The 21385-nt window shown below is 46.9% G+C and overlaps 1 protein-coding gene across 7 annotated transcripts in view; it reads left to right on the forward strand.

Moving 5' to 3' along the window:
* The first annotated feature begins 8676 nt into the window (after positions 1-8676).
* The window catches only part of ATP9A (ATPase phospholipid transporting 9A (putative)), a 136586-nt gene continuing 123877 nt past the window's right edge, over positions 8677-21385 (forward strand). For 4 of the 7 annotated variants that reach the window (XR_004478679.2, XR_004478678.2, XR_004478680.2 and 1 more), the window contains exon 1: positions 8685-8929. Coding sequence is in view for 4 of the 7 variants with exons in the window: in XM_004282907.4 (XP_004282955.1) it covers positions 8862-8929 (68 nt within the window). In the remaining 3 variants the exon portion in view is untranslated. Of the gene's footprint in view, positions 8930-9919; positions 10124-21385 lie in introns of those variants that run through there. The other 3 variants (XM_049699163.1, XM_033411223.2, XM_033411221.2) reach the window with 3 other exon arrangements.

Here is a 21385-nt window from a genome sequence, read left to right on the forward strand (position 1 = left end):
TATGCTTGACCCACTACTCAAGCACACACAGCTAACTACTTGCTGGTTGGTATCTTTCTTTTTTAAGGCATTTTATTAGAGTCCTCTCCTTCTAGAGAACTTTGCTTGTGTTCGCTTGTAACTGGAAAATTTATCAGGCCCTAGATGATCCCACATTTCAACCCATCCATACCTGGTTACACGTCACTGGGCAGAGAGACAGGTTCTGGTTTTTGTTTCTGATTTTTTTGGCCATGCCACACTGCATGCGGGATCTTAGTTCCCTGACCAGAGATCGAACCTGTGCCCCCTGCAGTGGAGTGCAGAGCCCTAACCACTGGACCGCCATGGAATTCCCAGAGAGACAGTATTTTAATCATCTCATACTTACAGGCTGGCTGCTTAGAGGGGGATGGGCTGAGAATCACATAGGAGGTGGGATTTAATTCCAAGGGAAGAATCTTAGGGTGGTGGGAAAAGTGCTCTTTGAGGAGAGACACAAGGGCAGGACCATGGTAATGTCCTCCTGGCATAGTACCCTCTTGTGCTGTGTCGTGTCTTTGCAAGACACAGCATCAGGCTCATTATGTAATGGATGTGGGTACCACAGCATCCTGGAAAGGAGTCTTGACATCCAGGAAAGGTCTAGGAGTTGTGTCCGTATTGCCTTTGACCTGATGTGAGCTCTGCGTGTCAACTTCCTTTGCAGGTGGATGCCCTCCTCCCCGGGGTTTGATGTTCTTTGACCTCAACTCATCTAAATTTAGGGTAAAGCAGCCACTCTGTTGACTGAGAGTGAGATAAACCCAATCGTTTAGATAATTGAAATGGAGGGATCTAAACCAGGGGTCTCCATCCCTGGGCAGTGGACTGGTACCAATCCATGGCCTGTTAGGAACCGGGCCACACGGCAGGAAGTGAGTGACAGGTGAGCAAGCAAAGCTTCATCGGCCGCTGCCCATCGCTCGCATTACCACCTGAACCTTCCCCCACCCCTCACATTACCGCCTGAACCTTCCCCCACCCATGTATGTGGAAAAATTGTCTTCCACCAAACCAGTCCCTGGTGCCAAAAAGGTTGGGGACTGCTGATCTAAATATGCCCTGGTCCCAAGTATTTAGAATTTTCATCCTTTCTCACAATTGATACTACCCTACAGCTAAGTTTTATGTCTTTCTAGATTCGAATGTATGAGAATTGTTTTACTTAAGTGGAAAATATGCTTTCTCCTCTCACATATTAGAGACATCTTTCCAAGGTAAAGCACATTTCTGGCTAATCCTTTTTAAGTATCTGCAATAATACAAAAATGTTTAATCAGCTATTGCTGGACAGTAATTATGTTTCCTCCAGACTTTGGTTTTGATCATCTTTGTGGTCTAACTTTTCTTGCACTTCACTCCAGGGTGAATTCCTCCTTGAGGGATTGCTAGGACAAAGATTATGAATGTTTCCACGTGTGTTTGCAGTTGTTTTCGTAAGCATGTGTGTGTGTGGCTGTTTTCTTGGCCTTAATCTTTTTTTTTTTTTTTTTTTGCGGTACGCGGGCCTCTCACTGCTGTGGCCTCTCCCGTTGCGGAGCACAGGCTCCGGACGCGCAGGCCCAGCGGCCATGGCTCACGGGCCCAGCCGCTCCGCGGCATGTGGGATCTTCCCGGACCGGGGCACGAACCCATGTCCCCTGCATCGGCAGGCGGACTCTTAACCACTGCGCCACCAGGGAAGCCCTCGGCCTTAATCTTTGAAGCCAGAAGACCAGGTTGTGAGCAGTACAGCTGCCATAGAACGTATTCTTTTAACTTGAGACCTGCCTACATTGTGTCTTCCTCTATGGGTTCCGTGTATTCACAACAGTTTTTGATACTTGATGGACGATTTGAGGGAGTCCCAAAAGGCTTTTGACTTTAAGAATAAACTTCCTGTTGTCAGTTATATCTCAGTAAAGCTGAAAAAAAAGAACTTCCACCTTTCCTGCTGGCCCTCTGCTTTCAGTTGGTACGCCCAGAACCTGCTTAAAGACAAGTGTTCTGGGAAAGGATTTGTTGCGTTGCATGAGGAACGTGCATTTGCAGAGGGCCTGGAGAAAGCTTGGGAGAGGCCCACCTCCAGGTGGAAAAGTTGCACCTTTATGGCGGCAGAACTTGCCAAGAGCCACTGAGTCAGGTGACAGTTCAGCTAAACCCTAACCTCGCGGAAGGTGTTGAAAATCTGCACATTGACAGGAAGCCCTTCAATAGTTTCAAAAGTAACTCCGGTTGTTTACAACTCAGCAGATCCCTGAGCCCAAACAGGAAACTTACGTGTTAGGATACATAGAAAGTCCAGAAACAAAATTAGCCAGGAGTTAGATGAAACAGGTACATTTCAAATCTGGGGAAAAGAAGGGTTCATCGTGAGAACACTGGGTCTTCATTTGGGCAAGATGTCCCAGCTCAATACTTGGGCAGGGTGTTGAGATAACATGAAACCTTGGATATCTTGTCTGCAAAATGGGGATGATATTGGATTCATAAGACAATGGTGAGGTGATGCATTTTTATGCTCATCTAATCTGAGACATAGTAAGTGTAAAATAGTTAGCCATCACTATTTCCTGTTTAGTTCAGAAAATCAACACTATCCTAGTTAGTTGGGTATGATTTGTCCCAACTCTGGATCAGGCGGAGTCTCCTGGTTCAATCTGTTGGGACTGAGGAAGGAAGTCACGTGGGTCAGAAGCCCCCAGGCGGTGGGCAGCTCCTTTACCTTCAAGGTGATGTGGTTCTTTGCAGCTCATAACACGTGGGGCATGCATGAAATGACATACATCATCATTCTCTGATTAATAAAATGTGAAAAAAGAGTAGGCTGGTGGGGTAATTTCTAAGGTGGGTTTTCTGCGTGTCTTCAAATGTAGATACGTGAATAATGGTATTTCAGCAGTAGTTACAATTTCATTGGTTCTTACCTGTACACTTTACCCCCTCTCCACCACCGCCTTCGACCAATTACCCCAGGACGTTTGGATGCTTGTGTGGTTGGAAGTTACAAAATGGCAGAACGTTGCTGGCTCTCCAGGCCCTTTCTTGGTATTGGGAGCCTATGCTGAATCAAAGAGCTGTATTTGGCTAACCTTGTGACTCCGACCTTGTCTTGATGGAGACCTAAACCCCACAGCAGCTAATTCATACCTTTACTTTCTTCTCTCCTTGGCACCACTGATGTTATGGATTCTGTAACCATGTAAATCATTTAAAGGGGCACTTTTTCCAGTGGAGAAAGCATATACTTCTTGTGGAGTAATTATTCTCAGTCCTAGCTATTCCCCCAGTTTTGTTTTCTTGGTTCCAAACAAAATCATTAACTGCCTAAATAAGGAATGCTCATTTCTCTTCAAAGAAAATGAGTGAACTCTCAAAGTTATTAAAGTCTCGTAATGCGCTCAAAGAAGCAGCTGCTTTTGGTCGAGGGGTTTATTGCTCTTGGCATCCATGGAAATCCAAGACTTTTGCCTAAAAAAACCCAAAACACCAAAAACCCGCAGGTCCTTCCTTATCACTTTTCTGTGACTAATTCCAACTTTTTTTTTTTAATCCAACTATTTCTAAATAAAAGAAAAATGGAGAATTAGCTAAGCTAGGCCAAAATGAGGATAAGTAAATTTACCTCTCAGAAGTGGACTTTGCAATTGTGGTATTAAGGTAAGGCCTGGCAAAGGTGTTTAAAAGAAGCGTCAAGCTCTGCACTTCAAGGTCTAAATATGTGACCTTTCTGGGAGAAGAATGAACATCCCAAATGACTTGTGTTTCTTCCCCTCTCTTCAGCTCCCCTCATTTTCTACCCTCCCACCCTTTGTAAACAATCTATTGTTTTAAGGAAAGAAGTCAGTTGAAAGAAATACCAGTGTTCAAAGACAAGGAATGGAACAAAGGATACCAAGGTTTATTTTATCCTGAAGGGATAATTGTGGGTCCTTAAATTAAAAACAGTGAAACTAATGACCTTCTCTGGTGGTAAGTGCTGTAGATATACCTGGAATAGAAGGGAATTGCTTAGCGTTGCCAACTTTTTATCAAGAAAGAATGATAAACAAAAGCACAATATCTCTTTCACATTGCCGTGTTCTGTTATCCACATGGCATTTTGCACTCTCTGAAATGTTTGCTTGTTTATTTTCTGTCTATCCTGTTGAAATATAACATTTTAGAAGGGGAAAATCAGGACTCCTACAAATGTAAAATGAATGTGTCTAAGATTGTATCAAGAGTTTTACAACTGATTGAAAGGAGAATTGAAAGAACTCCCCAATTTCAGGCAATCAGGAAAGTTGAAGTGAATTTACATAAAGATGCAAAAAATGGTCAGTATCCACAGGGCTAGAATCAACTGCATTCCACTGGACAAAGTTCATTTGCATTTCTATGGAGAAGAATCGTTTGTGTTACTATTGGGTTTTCTGCAAGTTAGAGAGTTGTAAGAGAGCTCAAAGACAAGGAAAGACACAGGTAACCCGGAAGAGTGTGCTCGACGGGTCATCTGGTCATCTTGCTGAAGATGACCAGTCTTTTCTTACCTCTAGGAACCAGCAGAGCCCCCAGCCCTAGGCAGCAGGGATTGTGTGTCTCTTCACTGTATCCCCAGGGCCTGGAATATTGTAGGTCCTTGGTGAAGATGACTTGAATGAATTGTTCAGGGGTGTTTTTCCTAAACTTCCTCTGTCTTTTTGGAGGTAAAAACAGTACCATACAAACAAAGTAATGTTACTAAATCCTAGCTAGATATAGGTGCTTGTGGAAAGCACTTACAAAGTTCTTTCCCCAAAAAGGGGGAGTGGGAAGATAAGATTAGTGTTAGAGACACAGTTTTACTAGAGATTTAGAAATGATTTAACATCACATTCTAGCCCAGTGGGTCTCAACTAGGGACAGTTTTGCCCTCCAGGGACATTTTGCAGTGTCTGAAAACATCAGTGGAGGTCACAACCAGGGAGAAGGGGGTGAGCTGCTACTGGCATGTAGTGGATAGAGATGAGGGATGCTGCCAACCATCTTACAATGCACAGGACAGCCTCTCACAGTAAAGAAATATTCAGCCCTGATGTCAGTAGTGCTGAGGCTGAGAAACTGTTTTAGGGACTACCTAAACAAATGCATTCATTCAGAGAGAATTCATTCAGAGAGAAGATTCTAGGCACCAAAAGAACTTCTTCTCTCCCCAGCCTGAGTTTACCCAAAACATTTTCATTAAGTCATTGTTCCTGTTTTCCCTGACTCTGTTTCACCCATTAGTGCCCCTGACTTCATGTCCTCTTACCACCAACACTCTGTAACCAGCTGCAGCCAGCTTGGTGATCCATGAAAATGAGGGTTCAGCGCGGGCTGGACTGAGTCTCAAGATAGATTATGGTCTGGGCCCAACATCTGTTGGTGAGGTTGAGTGACCTCTGTGGGCCTCAGTCTCTCTGATTTCTGGAAACAAGAGGCTAGACTAGGTTGGTTTACCTGTCAAAGATCTTTCTGCTCCAGCTTTCTAGGGGTCAGTGGCTTCTTGGATGGGGCCCTTGGATGGAGATGGCTGTCAAGGGCCACAAAAGGGGCTGCTCCTCAGAAAGCAGGACCTGAGGTGACCATTCCTAGGACCACAGGGAGAAGAAGGCAGGGCTGGGCCCGGAAGAGGGATGCTGTGCCCCTCCTCCCATCCTCATGCCATCACTGCCCCAGCTCTGCTGCTCTCCCCACAGGCTCTCTGCTATCTCATGCAAGCATCTGGATCTCTCTCAAGAAGAGATAAAAGCCTTTAAGTGCCTCCTTTCCTGAGGGATTGCCTTGCTGGAAGGGAGTCTTTTAAAGTGTTTTCTGTATTGATTATAAAAGTGCACTGAAAGAAATTTGGAAAATGCAAAGGCAATAAAAATCGCCTCTTTTCATATGAAAATGTTATTACCTTTGGAGACTGAGGGGGCTCTTTGGTCTTTTAAAAATGTATTTACTTAAAGAAAGACATTGTAAAAGTGATACCTGTTCACTAGAGAAAAAGCAGAAAGTATAGACAAAACATAAAATTTTAAGATCCACTTGGATGTACCACAGTAATGCAAAATGTTAATACGGGAGACTGCTGGGTTTGGGGTGGGGGTGGATATGAGGTAAGGTGGGTATGGGATGGGATATGGAGCTCTCTGTACTAACTACTACAAAAAATAATCTAGTGACTGAATTATATTTCAAATATCTATCTAGAATCTTTTTGTCCAGAGACCACCATTTGATAACACTGTGGTGTTCTTTCTTTAGTTAGGAAAAAAAATAATATTCATTGTAGGAGGAGGACGAGAAATTGTAGTAGCTAACCTTGATGAGAATTGACCTTGTGGCATGCGCTGCACTAAGTGCTTTACGTGTTCCTATTATTGCCCTGAATTCTTCCAACAATCCTGAACTGCCCACATTCTCCCTCTGCGTATGTACTCTTCGAATTGCTTTATGTACATGATTGGCCCATTTAACCCTTCCAACAATCCTCTGAGGCTGGTACTATCCCCATTTTACAGATGAGGAAACTGAGCCTCAGCAGTTTGTAAGTTGCCTCTGGTTCTACAGTTGGGAGATGGTGGAAGTGATACAGATCTCAGATGAGGGAGCCACTATTATTACTGCATATTCTAGACAATGAGGGCACAGCCTGACAAGGGTGGCCATGGGTGGGCTCCACAAGGAGCAGAGGGAGCTGGAAGATATTTGGAATCAGGATTAATAGGTACCTGGAAATGTCATGATAACTGAATCCGTTGGTCACTGGAGGGCATTTTTCCTGCCTTCTGGATCAGGAAAGACCGGGCCTGGGAGCCCAGCTGAGTTCCTTCCTAATCACGTTGCTTTGTGCAGGCCACTCTGAGTTTCTGTTTCCTCACCTGTGAAATGGGTGTGACCATTTAGACTCAGCTGGCAGGGCTGGGAGGATTAAATGTGGGATTCCACGTGTGTTTTAGGTGCTCGATTAAAACAAGAGCTCAGAAAACAAAACAAAACAAAACAAGACAAGACAAGAGAAGAGCTCAGGGCTTCCCTGGTGGCGCAGTGGTTGAGAGTCCGCCTGCCGATGCAGGGGACACGGGTTCGAGCCCCAGTCCGGGAAGATCCCACATGCCGCGGAGCGGCTGGGCCCGTGAGCCATGGCCGCTGAGCCTGCGCGTCCGGAGCCTGTGCTCCGCAACGGGAGAGGCCGCAACAGTGAGAGGCCCGCGTACCGCAAAAACAAAACAAAACAAAACCCCCCAAAAAACAAGAGCTCACATTTACTCAACACCAGCTGTGTGGGGGAACTTGGATTAAAGGGCCACAATCTCTTCGGTCTTGTCTGTTACCTTCTATGGTAGTGGAGTAGAGAAAGGGGTCTGAGGTGGGTGGGGTTTGAGAGGGGACCTTAGGGGAGCAGGTGGGAGAGGGTGGGGCCTCCTCTGATGCCATAATTGGTGGGTCAGGATGTTTACATTTCCTCCACTCAATGAGCCTTTACTGAGAGTTGACTGTGTGTGTATCACGCTGTGCACTTAGCACTGTCCTAGGTACAGGACGCAAAGCAGACCGGGTCTGTTAGCCAAAGAATGCTGTTTTCCCTTCAAAGGTGCCATGCAGCAACGTCTAATGACGTGCTGTTCTTGAGGAGCTTCATCGGAACATGAGATAAGTCACACTGCTTGGTTTGGGATCCACTTCACCCAAGGCCCCAGACACAGACACTTGGTGGCTTTGCCCTTGTTCATCGCAAACAAAAGGCACCCGCATCCCGCATGAAATGTACTAGATGTGGCTACTTCAAAATTTCCTTTAGTTGCCGTAGGTTAGTTTACACGGCGTTACATTTTGAGGCTCTTTCATTACATATGGATTTTTAACTTCCTTCCCTCCTTCCTTCACCACTATTCATCATCTTTCTGTTCTTAAAATTTTATCGAGTCCTTGGAGAGTTAGTGGATCCAGGACACTGTGTAGGAGCGGATGTAGGTGCACGTGTTGGTCTGGGTGACTGAGAGGGTACGTGTGTCAGCCCCAGAGGTAGGTGAAGGAGTGTGTGTGAGAACGAGGGTGTGCAGGTGCGTAAGTGCATGCTGTGATTGTGAATCTCAGGGGTCCAGGTGGGAGAGTGAGGGTAGGGGATGGTGAAGGATGGTGGGTAAGGGAGTCCGGAAAGCGGAGTGAGGTAGAGCGTGGGTCCCGGTGTGACTGTGATTCCTGGGGGCACACATGTGTGAGGCCTGAGATCCAGGGCGGACAAAGGTGACTCATGGGCGTGAGTGTAAGCAGGGTGTGTGCGTGCAGGTGTACGTGTGTGATTGTGAAGGTCGGATGCTGGTGCGGAGTAAGCAGGTGAGAATGAGTGTGCGTGTGTGTGTGCGAGGGTCGCGTGTGAACGTGCAAGGGTGAGCACGTGAGAGGATGGAGGCCGAGGGAGCGTGGCAGTGTGTGCGCGTGAAAGTGGTGTCGGCTGGGGGCGGGGATCGGGCGCGCGCGCGCACGGCGGGGCGTGGGCGGGGGGCGCGTGGCCGGGTGGGCGCGCGTGGGGGGCGCGCGGCGCGGGCTGGGGGCGGGGACACTGCGGCGGCGGCGGCGGCGCGGACACAGCCGGCCGCCCCCCGTGGCAGGCGCGGCGCGGGGTGAACGGGCGCGGCGCGTAGCTCGGGCCCATGGTGCGCCCGTGTCCGTCGGTCGGGCCGCGCGGGCGGCTCCGCGCGTGGCCCGGCGCTCGCGAGCTCGCCCCCTCGCTGCGGGCCCGGCCCGCCCGCTGCCGCCGCCTCCTCCCCCGGGGCGGCGCGGCGCCGGCGGGCGGTGGCGCGGAGGCCGGACCGGGCGGCGGCCCAGGCGGCGCGGGGGGCACGGCGGCCAAGGCGGGCGGCGCGGGCGACATGACGGACAACATCCCACTGCAGCCGGTGCGCCAGAAGAAGCGGATGGACAGCAGGCCCCGCGGCGGGTGAGCGGGACCCGGGGCTGGCCGCCCTCCTTTGTCCGCTCGCGGCCGGAGCCTGGCGCTCGGGCAGGGCGGGCCGGGCCTGACAGGTTGGCCGGCGCCATGAGCCGGTGGCCGGGCCTGGGAGGCCGGCGGGCGGGCGGGCGGGCGGGCGGGCTGGGAGGGAATTCGGCTCAGCTCCAGTTCCCGCCCGGGCTCCCGGCGCGATCGCGTCCCTTTTGGGCCCAAGCGCCCGGCTGCCTCTCACCGATGCCCACCTTCCTTTCGAAACCCCGAGAAGCCGGGCCTGCCCAGCGCTGTTTACACGCGCGTGGAATTGGGATCAGCCTTGCCTCTTAACCATTTTGTTTCCTGATTACTCCTTGTCGTTGTAATTACGATTCGGTCAGTATCAAACCTTGCTCTGCGCGTGGAGTCCTCGGAAGCCCGGATATGCTCAGTTTATTTGTCGGGGGAGGCATGGCTTCCTCCGCAGACCCGCCGGGGGGGGGGTCCCCATCAGTGCCTCCGGGTCTCAGCCCCCAGATGGCCGCCTTCCCCTCCCGGCCCCGGCTGGACCCGAACTAGTAACCGCAGGAGGGCGAGAAGGGTTCCTACTGGTCAACAGGAGACCCCCCCCACCAACGGTTCCCCAGTTTGAGAGAAGGAGCCCCCTGGCAGGCGTAGGGGTTGCCACCTGCTGTGCCTTCCCGCATTGGCAGGCCCCTGGGCAGCCTGGTGAGGGTTTCCCTCACTTGGAGAGAGAGGACGGGAGGATGTTTTGCGCCCTGCCGTCTTCTTATTCGGAGGATGGCAATGACCTGTTGAGGTGTTAAGGGTCTGTGGCATCGCCTGCGACAGAGTTAGCTGGGGGAAAGGTTGAGGGGAGCTGGTTAAAATGCAGATTCCCCGGCCCCGCCCAGACCCGCCGATCAGTTCTTGGGGGTGGGACCTGGAAATGTGCATTTTCCGAGGCCGCCCAGGTGAGGCTGTTGTCGGGTGAAGGCTGAGAACCGCAGCTGGGCGGGGCCGCGCCTCTCGGACCCACCCTTCCTTTTGGCGTCCTGTTCTCTCTGGGCCTTTTCCCTGTGGCGGCCGCTCTTTGCGGCGTCAGTTACTTGATGGAGGGGGTGAGGAGGGTGAACAAGTAGGCTGGCTTCACCAGGTGTCCGTCGAATTAAGAAAAATGAAGAATGCTGCCAGCTGCCATTTTGTGAGGTCTTTGTCCCTGTCTTCTTAAAGTCTTCCTTAAATCTCCCGGTGAGGGGTCCCCTTTGACAGAATACAGAGGTGGAAGCGAGCCCAGCGAGGTCGAGGACTTCTGGGAAGATGCTGCAAAATGCAGATTGCGCTCGGGCTCTCTGACCCCAGAGACCGACAGCCCTCCACCCTTTCCTTCACTGTTCGCGCGCGTTGTAATCCTGACTGCTCAAGGCTAAAGAACGATAACAATTAACTTGAGCCGTGAGCCTGGCATAGTGCCTGATGTAATATACACCCTCAGTAAATGTTTTTTTTCTCAGTGTTTTAATGAATTAATATGATCAGTGGACTCGAAGATCCTCTAGTTATTAATTTGTGCCAAAAACAATTATAAAATGCCGTGTGTGTGTGTGTGTGTGTCTGTGTCTGTGTGTGTGTGTGTGTGTGTGTGTGTGTGTGTCTGTGTCTGTGTCAGGTGTCTGGGGTGCATATACGAATTAAACAAGCCCTGACCACAGGTGCATGTCTCCTGACCCTGCATTGGAATCACCTGGGCAGCTTAAACAATTACCATCCCTGCCCCATTTTAGACCTTTGAAATAAGAGTCTGGGGTGGGACCTGGCTATATGATATATATGATTTTAATGCGCTGGCATAGTTGAGAACCTCTGATTCAGTGCATGAGAGAAAAATGCAAATAATTATTTAAAAGTGATGATTACCATGATAGAAATATGCACCGTTGATACAGGGGCCCAGAGGGAGTGGTGCTGACAGTTGGAAAAAAAAAAAAAATTTCTGTTTGCTATTGGCATGGAAGATCACTCCTTCTTTAGAATTTGCCACTTTGGAACTAATTGATTTCCTAAACAGTGACATGGATTCAAATTCAACTCATGTATCTGGAATTCCAGGTATTTGCGTATATGTTCTAGTATTTAATCTGCATTTTTAGGAGTAACCTTGTCAAGTTGTGGATCTTGGTGTTGGGAAGCACTTTTGGAAGCACAGAGAGATGGAAAGGCTTCCTGTAGTTTAAGGTGGGGGGGGGGCGGGGGGAGGTAAAGGAATAAGAAATATATTTGTGATGGGTCAGACTCTTTGCTGGGCACTTGAGATAAATGGCTGTGTTTACATCCTCATAACAACTGTGTGAATTTTGGGAGTCAGTTTCTTCATTTTATAGACAGGGAAACTAAGATTCAGTGACGCTAAATAATGTGTTGGAGGTCATAGGGATCCTCAGTGTGAGGAGGTGGATCAACTCTTTTTACCTAATGGCTCAAAGCTGTAGGATGGTTGGGGGATTTTGTGGTTAAAAAACCAAAAACATAGGTGCCACAGGTCCCAGGAGACAGAGTATAATTAATGCTGGGGTCACTCAGCATATGTCACCAAGACACGCAGTTTATTTGCTGGAGGAATCCCGTGGACCCAGAGCTCTTTTCTCTCTTGAGAAAGTTACCACATCCTGATGTTGAGAAAACTATTACAGTGGTTTTGTTTGGACACAAGGCATTTGCCTCACATTGCTGGAAACCATTTTTCTGACATCATGTGCTTTCCTTCTGGCTAAATGAAGTTCTCCTCTTGGTGAAACACAAGAAATTTTGTTAAGAGCGTGGGCGTAGGATTGGAGAGCTGGGTGCAATCCTGGGTTTTTTTTGCCACTCACTAGCTGTGTGACTTGGGGAAATTACTTTACCTTTCTGGGTCTCAGTTTTTCATCTGTAAAGTGGGAGTAACAGTAATTATGTATACCTCCTAGGATTGTTTTGAGACTTAATCCGTGTTAAGTTTGGAACACTAAGTGCTTAGTACCTCCTGGGTCTTTACTAGGACAGATAGTGATAATTAGGTCTTTGTGTAAGGTTTGCTTTGGGGGATCTCCAGAACGCTCCTTTGAGAGGAAGGACCTTTGATGGTAGGAAGTAAAGAAATATTACTGACTTCATTGCTCCTTCCTGATCAAATCCAGGAAATGATTAACTACATAAACTATTCCATCCAGGTATGTAGACGCCCTGGTGTGATAGATATTGTCGAAAGCAGCTCTGGCAGAACTGAGACTTTGCCTTCTCTTAGTGATAATTTGGGGTTTTGTGGCCAAATTGGACAAGGATGCTTTGATTTTTGATGTATTTGGACTTGGGGCATTAGGAAGTTTTGGATGAACTGGGTTAAGAGCTGACTATTTAGGTACAGAGTCTATTTCAGCCTTTTTTTTTTATAAATAACTTTATTCAAGTATAATTTACATCACATAAAATACATCCACTGTTAATGTACAGCTCACTGAGTTTTTTACAGTAGATTTATAGAGTTTGTGCAGCCATCCCCACGATCCAGTTTTTGAACATTTCCATCAGTCGCAAAAGTTCCCTCGTGCCTGTTCGCAGTTCATCCCAGGCTGTCACTGGTCTGCTTTCTGTTTTCATAGGTTTGCCCTTTCTGGAAATTTCGTATAAATGGAATCATAAAATATGTTGTCTTTGTATCTGCCTTTTTTCACAGCATTTTTTTTAATGTAAAATTTTTTAATACAATTTTTAAAGGTTACTTTCCATTTACAGTTATTACAAAATATTGGTTATATTCCCTGTGTTGTACGGTACATCCTTGAGCTCATCTCACACCCAGTAGTTTGTACCTTTTGCTCCCCAGCCCCTATTTAGCACCGCCCACCCCCCACTGGTAACAACTAGTTTTGTTCTCCATGTCTGTGAGTCTGCTTCTTTTTTGTTAGCACAATGGCTTTAAAGTTCCTTTTTATTGCTTAATAGAATTCCATTGTGTAGATATACCATATTTTGTTTATCTGTTCACCAAGATGGACATTTGGATTATTTCCAGTATTTGACTATTGTAAATAACACTGCTAAGAACATTCAAGTCTTTGTATAGACATATGCTTTTATTTCTCTTGTCTACTGTGAGGTTTTTTTTTGGCTGCGTTGGGTCTCTGTTGCTGAGCACGGGCCTTCTCTAGTTGCGACGAGCGGGGGCTACTCTTCGTTGTGGTGCGCGGGCTTCTCATTGCCGTGGCTTCTCTTGTCGTGGAGCACAGGCTCTAGAGCACAGGCTTCAGTAGTTGTGGCACATGGATTTAGTAGTTGTGGCTCGTGGGCTCTAGAGCGCAGGCTCAGTAGTTGTGGCGCACGGGCTTAGTTGCTCCGCGGCATGTGGGATCTTCCCGGACCGGAGCACAAACCCGTATCCCCTGCATCGGCAGGCGGACTCTCAACCACTGCGCCACCAGGGAAGTCCGGCAGGTGGATTCTTAACTACCGTGCCACCGGGGAAGTCCCAGACCACTGTCTTTTCCCTCCTGTGCCTCAGTTTCCTCTTCCGTAAAGTGGCGACATAGTAAGAGCCCATGTGGTCGGGCATCATGTATGCAGAGGAGATATGAGCCCTCAGAGAACGCCAGAAATTGTTCTTTGCACAGCCTGGAAGAGGGACCAAGCCTCATGCGGACTCTTGCACTGGGTAACACGATCTCCTCGTCTTTCTAGAACTTTGTAGAGAGTCTGGTTGAGTAAGAACTCTGGCCAGAAAATGGCCACAGAGGACTCGACTCTGCCAGAAGCTCTCTCAGACCTCAAATGACTAAATCTGTAGTGGCAGGGCTGCTGCAGGCCACGTGCTCCTTTGCAGAGGTGCTCACGCCACGCCAGGACGAGGGTGCAGCAGTGATGTGAATTCACTGTTGATGTGGACGAACAGTGCCCGCGTAGGGAGTTCTTTATACAGATGTGTTTATTCAGTGGGAAGTTCTGAACTTTTGATTGAAGCTGTCACTTCTGATTTGTGATGTTAAAATGCCTGTCTCTGTTGACATCATGGAGGGTAGTATTAGGTATACAGTACAGTTGATTCTCATTACTTGCAGTAGTTTTGTTCTGTGAAGTCCCTGCCAGCACTGAATTAGCGAACAGTGAACCACAGCTCCTGGGGGAAATACAGGGTTAGGTTCCTGCGAGCCTTGGGTTACAACATTGCAGTCGACTGATCAGTAGAGAACCCTGTGTTCGGTATATTTCTGTTGAAAGACGTGGTATTTAAACATATTGTTGGTTCATTAACACTGAGCTCGTGACCAACAGCACTGCAGCTCATGCCTCGAAGGAAGCTTATATGTAACACATGTGTTTTTCTCCATGAGGCGCATCACAGGCTTCTTGCTCTTAGGAACGCTGACAGTGCTGGGACCATTTTAAACAGTGATAACAGATAACAAGAAGCACAGAAATGCAGGACACATGGCACTAAACAGGCCATGAAGAGGACACTTTTGTACAGTATGAGAGCGGAGACGAGAAGGCAGATCCTCGCCCCGTTCAGCCTCAGCTGGGAATGTGTGTGGGTGACTCGGATGGTTTTTTCCGCTCTGAGCGTGTCTGTGAATGACCACGAGAGTGCTGTGAGCATGGATTTTTGAGGTTACGAATTTTAGGCAGTAGGTGAATTGGCAAAAACAAATATCACAAATCAGAAGGATGGGCTGTATGTAGGGGTGCGTGTGTTTTCAGTGTCTTTCTGTTGGCACAGTGGACGTGGTATTAGGTATGCAGTCCTAATACCTAATATTAGGTATTGATATTGGGGGGTGGGGTGTGTTGGGGGGAGCATATAGGGGGATTGTGCTGGTGAATGAAATGCATAGGCCCCAGCCCTTCCCCTCTCTGTGATGCAGTGGAGAGTTGCATTAACAGCTCTCTGCTCCCTTGGACGAGAACAGAGCAGGCGTTGGTAGCGGCCCATCAGGAAGTGCTCTGTGCGTCCTCTGCCAGCCCAGCTGCACTTGTGCCATCCACTTCCTGTTACAGAATCCCTGCCGTGGGCCCTCCCCTGTACTGACCAAACGCGGACCAGGTGCTCCCTGCCCATGCCAGGCACAGGCAGTGACACCAGATGTGAAATTACAAACCCAGGTGGAGATGCTGAAGGGTAGAGCGTGGATACAGGCGCCACTCTTGCCGGGGCTTCCCTGAGGAAGGCCAGTGAGCCACCTGGGTGCCAGTCCCTAAGGAAGCAGGGTGGCCATTTGACCTTGACCTCGGCCACCCATGCAACAAGTAGAAAGGAGGAGGCGGGGTGTCGAATGATCCGTCTTTGGACTTTGGGCTGTCACTTCTCAAAACAGAAGTTCCTTCTAATATCTCTACCCAGATGCACGTGATGAAAATCATTAACTAGGGCTGGCCAGACTTGATGGCCACCTTTGGGAATGGACATGAAGTGCCTGGAGCTTCCCTCCTAAAAGGGAGTGGACTTTGGTTTAATTTAGAAAGAAAAAGACTCGTTGTAACATATTTTTTGATGACTTTTACCTAAAGAGATAGAATGGTGCTGATTGTTTTTAAAGCTAGCGTCTTTTATTTATGTGACTTTGAAAGATTGATTGAGGTATTCAGAGCTTGGCCTGTGGGAAGCTTCGCCAGAGATCACTAGATGGCTCGTGGCCAAACATTGAAAGGTTAGCAAATATGTTTATAGTTCCTTCTGTTTGTGCCAAGTGATACTTGTTTTCTCTTTGTAGTAGTGACAGGAAGATTTCTTTTAGAATACATTTCAGTAAAAAACACAGAGTTGATTTAAAAGTATGAAGTCAGTAATAGCTCGGTAGGTTTGTAGACGTGCCCACGTCATGCCTGACATTTAGGAAGTGGTGGCCTGTGCTAATAACATGGTGCTGTTGGTCTAAAAATATAATGTTATTGTGACAAAGGGGAAAGAAAAGGGATAAGCTGGTTGTGCTAATAGATTAAAAATTCTTTTTTTAAAATTATTTTATTGAAGTATAGTTGATTTGCAATGTTGTGTTAGTTTCTGCTGTATAGCAAAGTGAGTCAGTTATGCATATATATATTCTTTTCCATTATGGTTTATTACAGAATATCGAATATAGTTCCCTGTGCTCTACAGTAGGACCTTGCTGTTTATCCATTCTGTATATAATAGTTTGCAGCTGCTAATCCCAAACTCCCATTCCATCCCTTGCCCATCCCACCAACCCCTGAGCAACCACAAGTCTGTCTTCTGTGTCTGTGAGTCTGTTTCTGTTTCATGGATAAGTTCATTTAGGTCATGTTTTAGATTACACATATAAACAATGTCATATGATATTTGTCTTTCTCTGTCTAAGTTATTCACTTAGTATGATAATCTCTAGGTCCATTCGTGTTGCTGCAAATGGCATTATTTCATTCTTTTTTATGGCTGAATAATAACATTGTGTACATGTACCACATCTTCTTTATCCACTCATCTGTCGATGGGCACTTAGATTGCTTCCGTGTCTTGGCTATTGTAAATAGTGCTGCTATGAACATTGGGGTGCATGCATCTTTTCGAATTATGGTTTTGTCCGGATATATGGCCCGGGAGTGGGATTGCTAGATCATATGGTAGTTCTATTTTTAGTGTTTTGAGGAACCTCCCTACTATTTTCCATAGTGGCTGCGCCAACTTACATTCCCACCAACAGTGTAGGAGGGTTCCTTTTTCTCCACACCTTCTCAGCATTTGTTATTTGTAGACTTAAAAATTCTTTTTATTTTTCCAAGTTGTCCATGAAAAACATGATTTATTTATTTATTTAAAAATTTTTTTTGCGGTACGCGGGCCCCTCACTGTTGCGGCCTCTCCCATTGCGGAGCACAGGCTCCGGACGCGCAGGCTCAGCGGCCACGGCTCACGGGCCCAGCCGCTCCGCGGCATGTGGGATCTTCCCGGACTGGGGCACGAACCCGTGTCCCCTGCATGGGCAGACGGACTCTCAACCGCTGCGCCACCAGGGAAGCCCAGAAAACATGGTTTTTAAACGATGGTTAGTTTACCCAGTTCATCTGGGACCTTAACGTTGCTTTAATCATTGTCTAAAGTTTGTGGGAGGTTTGTGGGAGAGGACAGTTGGAAGGGGCCCCATGGAAAGAAAGGCTTCTTGTGTGAATTGGAAAGCTGGGTGGGCGGGAGACTATTGCCTTCTTCCAGTTAGATCTCTGTGGCATTTGCCCAGTGCCAGGGAAGAGCCTGCTGGCTGCCCTCCCTGAGGAAGAAGACGCCTGTGGAGGGAACGGGGCCTGGTAGGCTCTCCCCCTCTTTGCTGGGCCATCTGCTGTGACACAAGATGAGGTAGGGTTTGGCCAGTTTAGACCTCAGGGATCCTCAGCCTCAGCACTACAGATATTTCTGGTTTGACAGGTCTCTGCCTTGGGAGCCTGTCCTGTGCGCTGTAGGATGTTGGGCAGCATCGCTGGCCTCTACCCCCTAGATGCCAGTGGCACCCTCCCCACAGTTGTGACAACCCAGACTGTCTCCAGACATTGCCATGTCCCCCGGGGGGTGGGAGGAGTAGGAGTGGGCAGAATTGCAGCTGTTAGGACCCAATGGATGAGTGGAATGTGTACACTCTATGAAAAGCCATGCCCCTTACTGTCCTTAAGGTGACTCATCCTGTCTTTAAAAAAAAAAAAAGAATGAAAAAAGAAGAACCTGCTGGGCAAGAGATTCATGTTTGGATTACGTTCTTAACTCTGAGTTCAGCTGCTCATTTAGCAGCTAAGGAAGTCTTGAGCTGTTGGAAGAAAGCATTTGGGAAGTGTCATGGGCTGACGTGTGTCCCTCTCCAAATTTACACGTTGAGGTCTTAACCCAGCACCTTAGCAAGTGACTGTATTTGGAGACAGGGCCTTTAAAGAGATGATTAAATTAAAACGAGGCCATTACGGTGAGCCCTTAACTAATCTGAGTGGTGTTCTAAGAAGAGGAGATTAGGACACGAAGAGAGATACCAGGCATGAGAGGAAAGCCCATGAGGACACAGGGAGAAGGTGGCCGTCTGCAAGCCAAGGGGAGAGGCCTCAGAAGGTAACAAATCTGCTGACACCTTGATCTTGGAGTTTCCAGACTCCAGAGCTGTAAGAAGATAAATTTCCAGTGTCTAAGCCCCCCGGCCTGTGATATTTTCTTATGGCAGCCTGAGCAGGCTAATATAGGAAGCATCGTGTGGTTATTTTGGTAGGTGAGGAATCTCTCGGTGTTTTTGGTAAACCTTTATTTTAGACTGATGATGAGTTCTTCAGTGCTTTTCTTTAGACAGTCGGGTCTCAAGAATTCTCCATAAGCAAAGAGTTCTCCATGTTGCAAAGTCATGTCCACTAGAGCTGAATGCCACCCCCCACCCCCCTGCAACCTAAAACACGTGCCACATGCTCCGTAAGGTGGAGGTGCTGTCCCCAGATGTTTCCTTTTGCTTAAAGAGTTTACAGGGGTCACATTTCAGGTTGTGCTTTGGATGGTTGGTTTGTTAGTTCTTGTCACTTGGATGGTGCTAGATTAATTTGATGAGAATTATAATAGTTGCTGCCCCCTATTGTGTGCTGATTAGGTATCCAGTGCTCTTCTAAGAGTTTTACGTGGACCATCCCATTTCATCCTCCTGACAGCCCTACTTTACAGGTGACAAACTGAAGAACGGTTTTGGTTTAGAAAACTTAAAAGCTCATTTCAGTTTTTTTAAAAGGCTCATTTTAATTTGAATTTCTGCAGCAAATTGTATTTCTCAACCTGTCTCTATGCCCTTTCCTATTTGAGTTTTCTTGTAATGGCCATTTAGAGGAAGTGATTTTTGTTGAGAGAAGAGGAATTGTGGGTTTGTGAGCCTTCAGTGGTTTGGAGGTAAATATGTGTGTACTCCATTGTTCCTGGTAGAAGCAGAGAGCAGAAATGATGTGACAGAGGAAAATTCTGGAAACTTCAAATTATCCCAATCACTGTAAATCCATCAGAAGCATAATATCTGTTTTCAGAGTTAGTTTCCGTATTGATCCTTATTTTTTTTAATTCACTCTCTCTGTAGGAGAGACATTCATGCTAATGGCGGGGGTGGGGGAGTGCGGGAGTGCAGAACATCTATTTCTAAAATGTGTGTACTCACCCTGTAAAAGGAAGTGATTTGAATCTGAATACTTTTTAGCTTTTATACAGTCAGTCCCCATGAAAGTGCAAAGAAAATTTAAAACTGGAGAACCTCCCCCGCCCCCATCCTCTCCCCTCTTTTTTCTGTTCTCCAGATTAAAGGCAGTCAGAGGCTCTCATACAAGGAATGACGCAATTGTGTCCGGGTAAATCAAAGGACTAGGTAGTAAACAGACAACACCACTTGTCCCACCTTGCAGGGTTTTTTTCCCTAAATAAGCTGCTTAAAAAACTATGCATATGTACACATCCATGCGTGTATATATACACACACAGGAAAGTGCACAAATCATAAACACACAGCTTGATGAATTTTCATGAAGTGAACACACTCCTGTAACTGGCAGCAGATAAACAGGCTCTGACCTCAGAAGCCTCCTCTTGCCTCCTTCCTCCCCCGCCTTGATCTATATCCTGACTTCTAACAGAGATTGGCTGGGCCTGTTTTTGACCTTTAAGTAAATGCAGTCATGTAGCAGGTACTCACTCATGCCTGTTAATTCTTGCTCCATGTTTGATTCATAAGGGTTGACCGTGTTGCATGTTTATTGTAGTTTGTTCACTCCTGTCCGCCATGTGAAGTCAGAGTATGAATAAGTCATTGATCCTTGAACGATGAGGGGGAGGGGGTTAGGGGTGTCGACCCCCAACCAGTCAAAAATCCAAGTACTGGTACTGCTTGCTGTCTTTGCCTCAAAAACAAAGGAATTGATAAATGACTCACCCGAGAGCAGAAGCTCAAAACAGTTTGAATAGAATAAGGACTCAAACGCTAGTTCTTTTGATTTTACATGTTGTGATCTCTAATCAAACACAAACTTTTCCCCAAACTTAGTTAATTTAAAGATGTGTAAAATGAAAATACAGGTACGTTATTTATCGAGAAAAATCCACATTAAGTAAGTGGACTGGTGCGTTTCAGACCCATGTTGTTCCAGGGCCAGCTGTATTCTGTGACCCCTCTATCCCATCTCTTCCTGATGGACAAGTGGGACGTTTCCAGCTTGAGGTCTCATGAATGGTGCTGCTGTGGACCTTCCTGAGCTTATCTTGAGGACATGTATTATGTGGCTTTGTTGGGCCCTTGGGGATATTTGTGTTTAGCTTTAGTAGAAATTGATAGTTTTCCAAATTGTACGAATTTGTGCTTCTCCACCCGGGAAAGTGCCAGATGCTCCACATCCTCGTCCACACTTGGTATTCGCCATTTTTCGCTTTAGCCTTCCTCATGGGAGCATAGCAGTATCACAAGAAATGTATTTAAAAAAAATATTTATTTGGGGCTTCCCTGGTGGCGCAGTGGTTGAGAGTCCGCCCGCCGATGCAGGGGACACGGGTTCGTGCCCCGGTCCGGGAAGATCCCACATGTCGCGGAGCGGCTGGGCCCGTGAGCCATGGCCGCTGAGCCTGTGCGTCCGGAGCCTGTGCTCCGCAACAGGAGAGGCCACACAGTGAGAGGCTCGCGTACCGCAAAACAACAACAACAACAAAAAAAAACCAACAACAAAAATTTTATTTGAGAGAGGCTTCATTTTCTTGCTCTGAAGTCAAGTTTTAGACGTACAGGATAGCCACATCATGGTAACCCGGAACCTAAACGTGGCAAAATGGTCGCATCACAGCAGCCTTGCCTTTCTGACCAAGTACTCTCCTTTTATTTTTACTTTGATTTTATTTTGCCTCATGATAACTTTGCACCATAGCTCACACTAGCTCAAAGATTGCAGCCTCTGTCCTAACACAAATCCTTGTTTCTACCTTGATTCCTCCCAGTATATTCTGCAGCCTGATCTTTCTTTCCTTTCCTTTTTCTTTTTTTGCATTTCTGTTTTGATGTTTTTTAATTGAGGTAACATTGGGTTGTAGCATTATGTAAGTTTCATGTGCACAACATTATATTTCTATTTCTGCATACATTACAACCAAACACCCTCCTCTTGAGTAGTTTTCATCATAAGGGAAACAATAAAGTATAAAATTTACTTTCTTTTAATTGTAAAGTGAGTGCATGTGTATTAAAAATTGGAGAACAGAGAAAACTGATGAATGAGTTACTGGTGTAACTTTCCCTTCAAAGGCAACCACAGTTAACACAAACCTTCTAGCATATGCTGTTTTCTTCCTGTCTTGTTTCCGTGTGTACATTGTTTGATGAATTATAACCATGTAGCACATGTGTTTTTATTTCCTGCTTTTTTTTTTCATTCAGCATTTTAATGTAAGGCTTTTTTTGTATCATGATGTGCTCTTTAAATGACACTTTAAGTGGCAACATATTATTTCTTTGAGGAGAC

The sequence above is a fragment of the Orcinus orca genome, chromosome 16 (assembly GCF_937001465.1).
Source record: "Orcinus orca chromosome 16, mOrcOrc1.1, whole genome shotgun sequence".
Classification (NCBI taxonomy): domain Eukaryota; kingdom Metazoa; phylum Chordata; class Mammalia; order Artiodactyla; family Delphinidae; genus Orcinus; species Orcinus orca.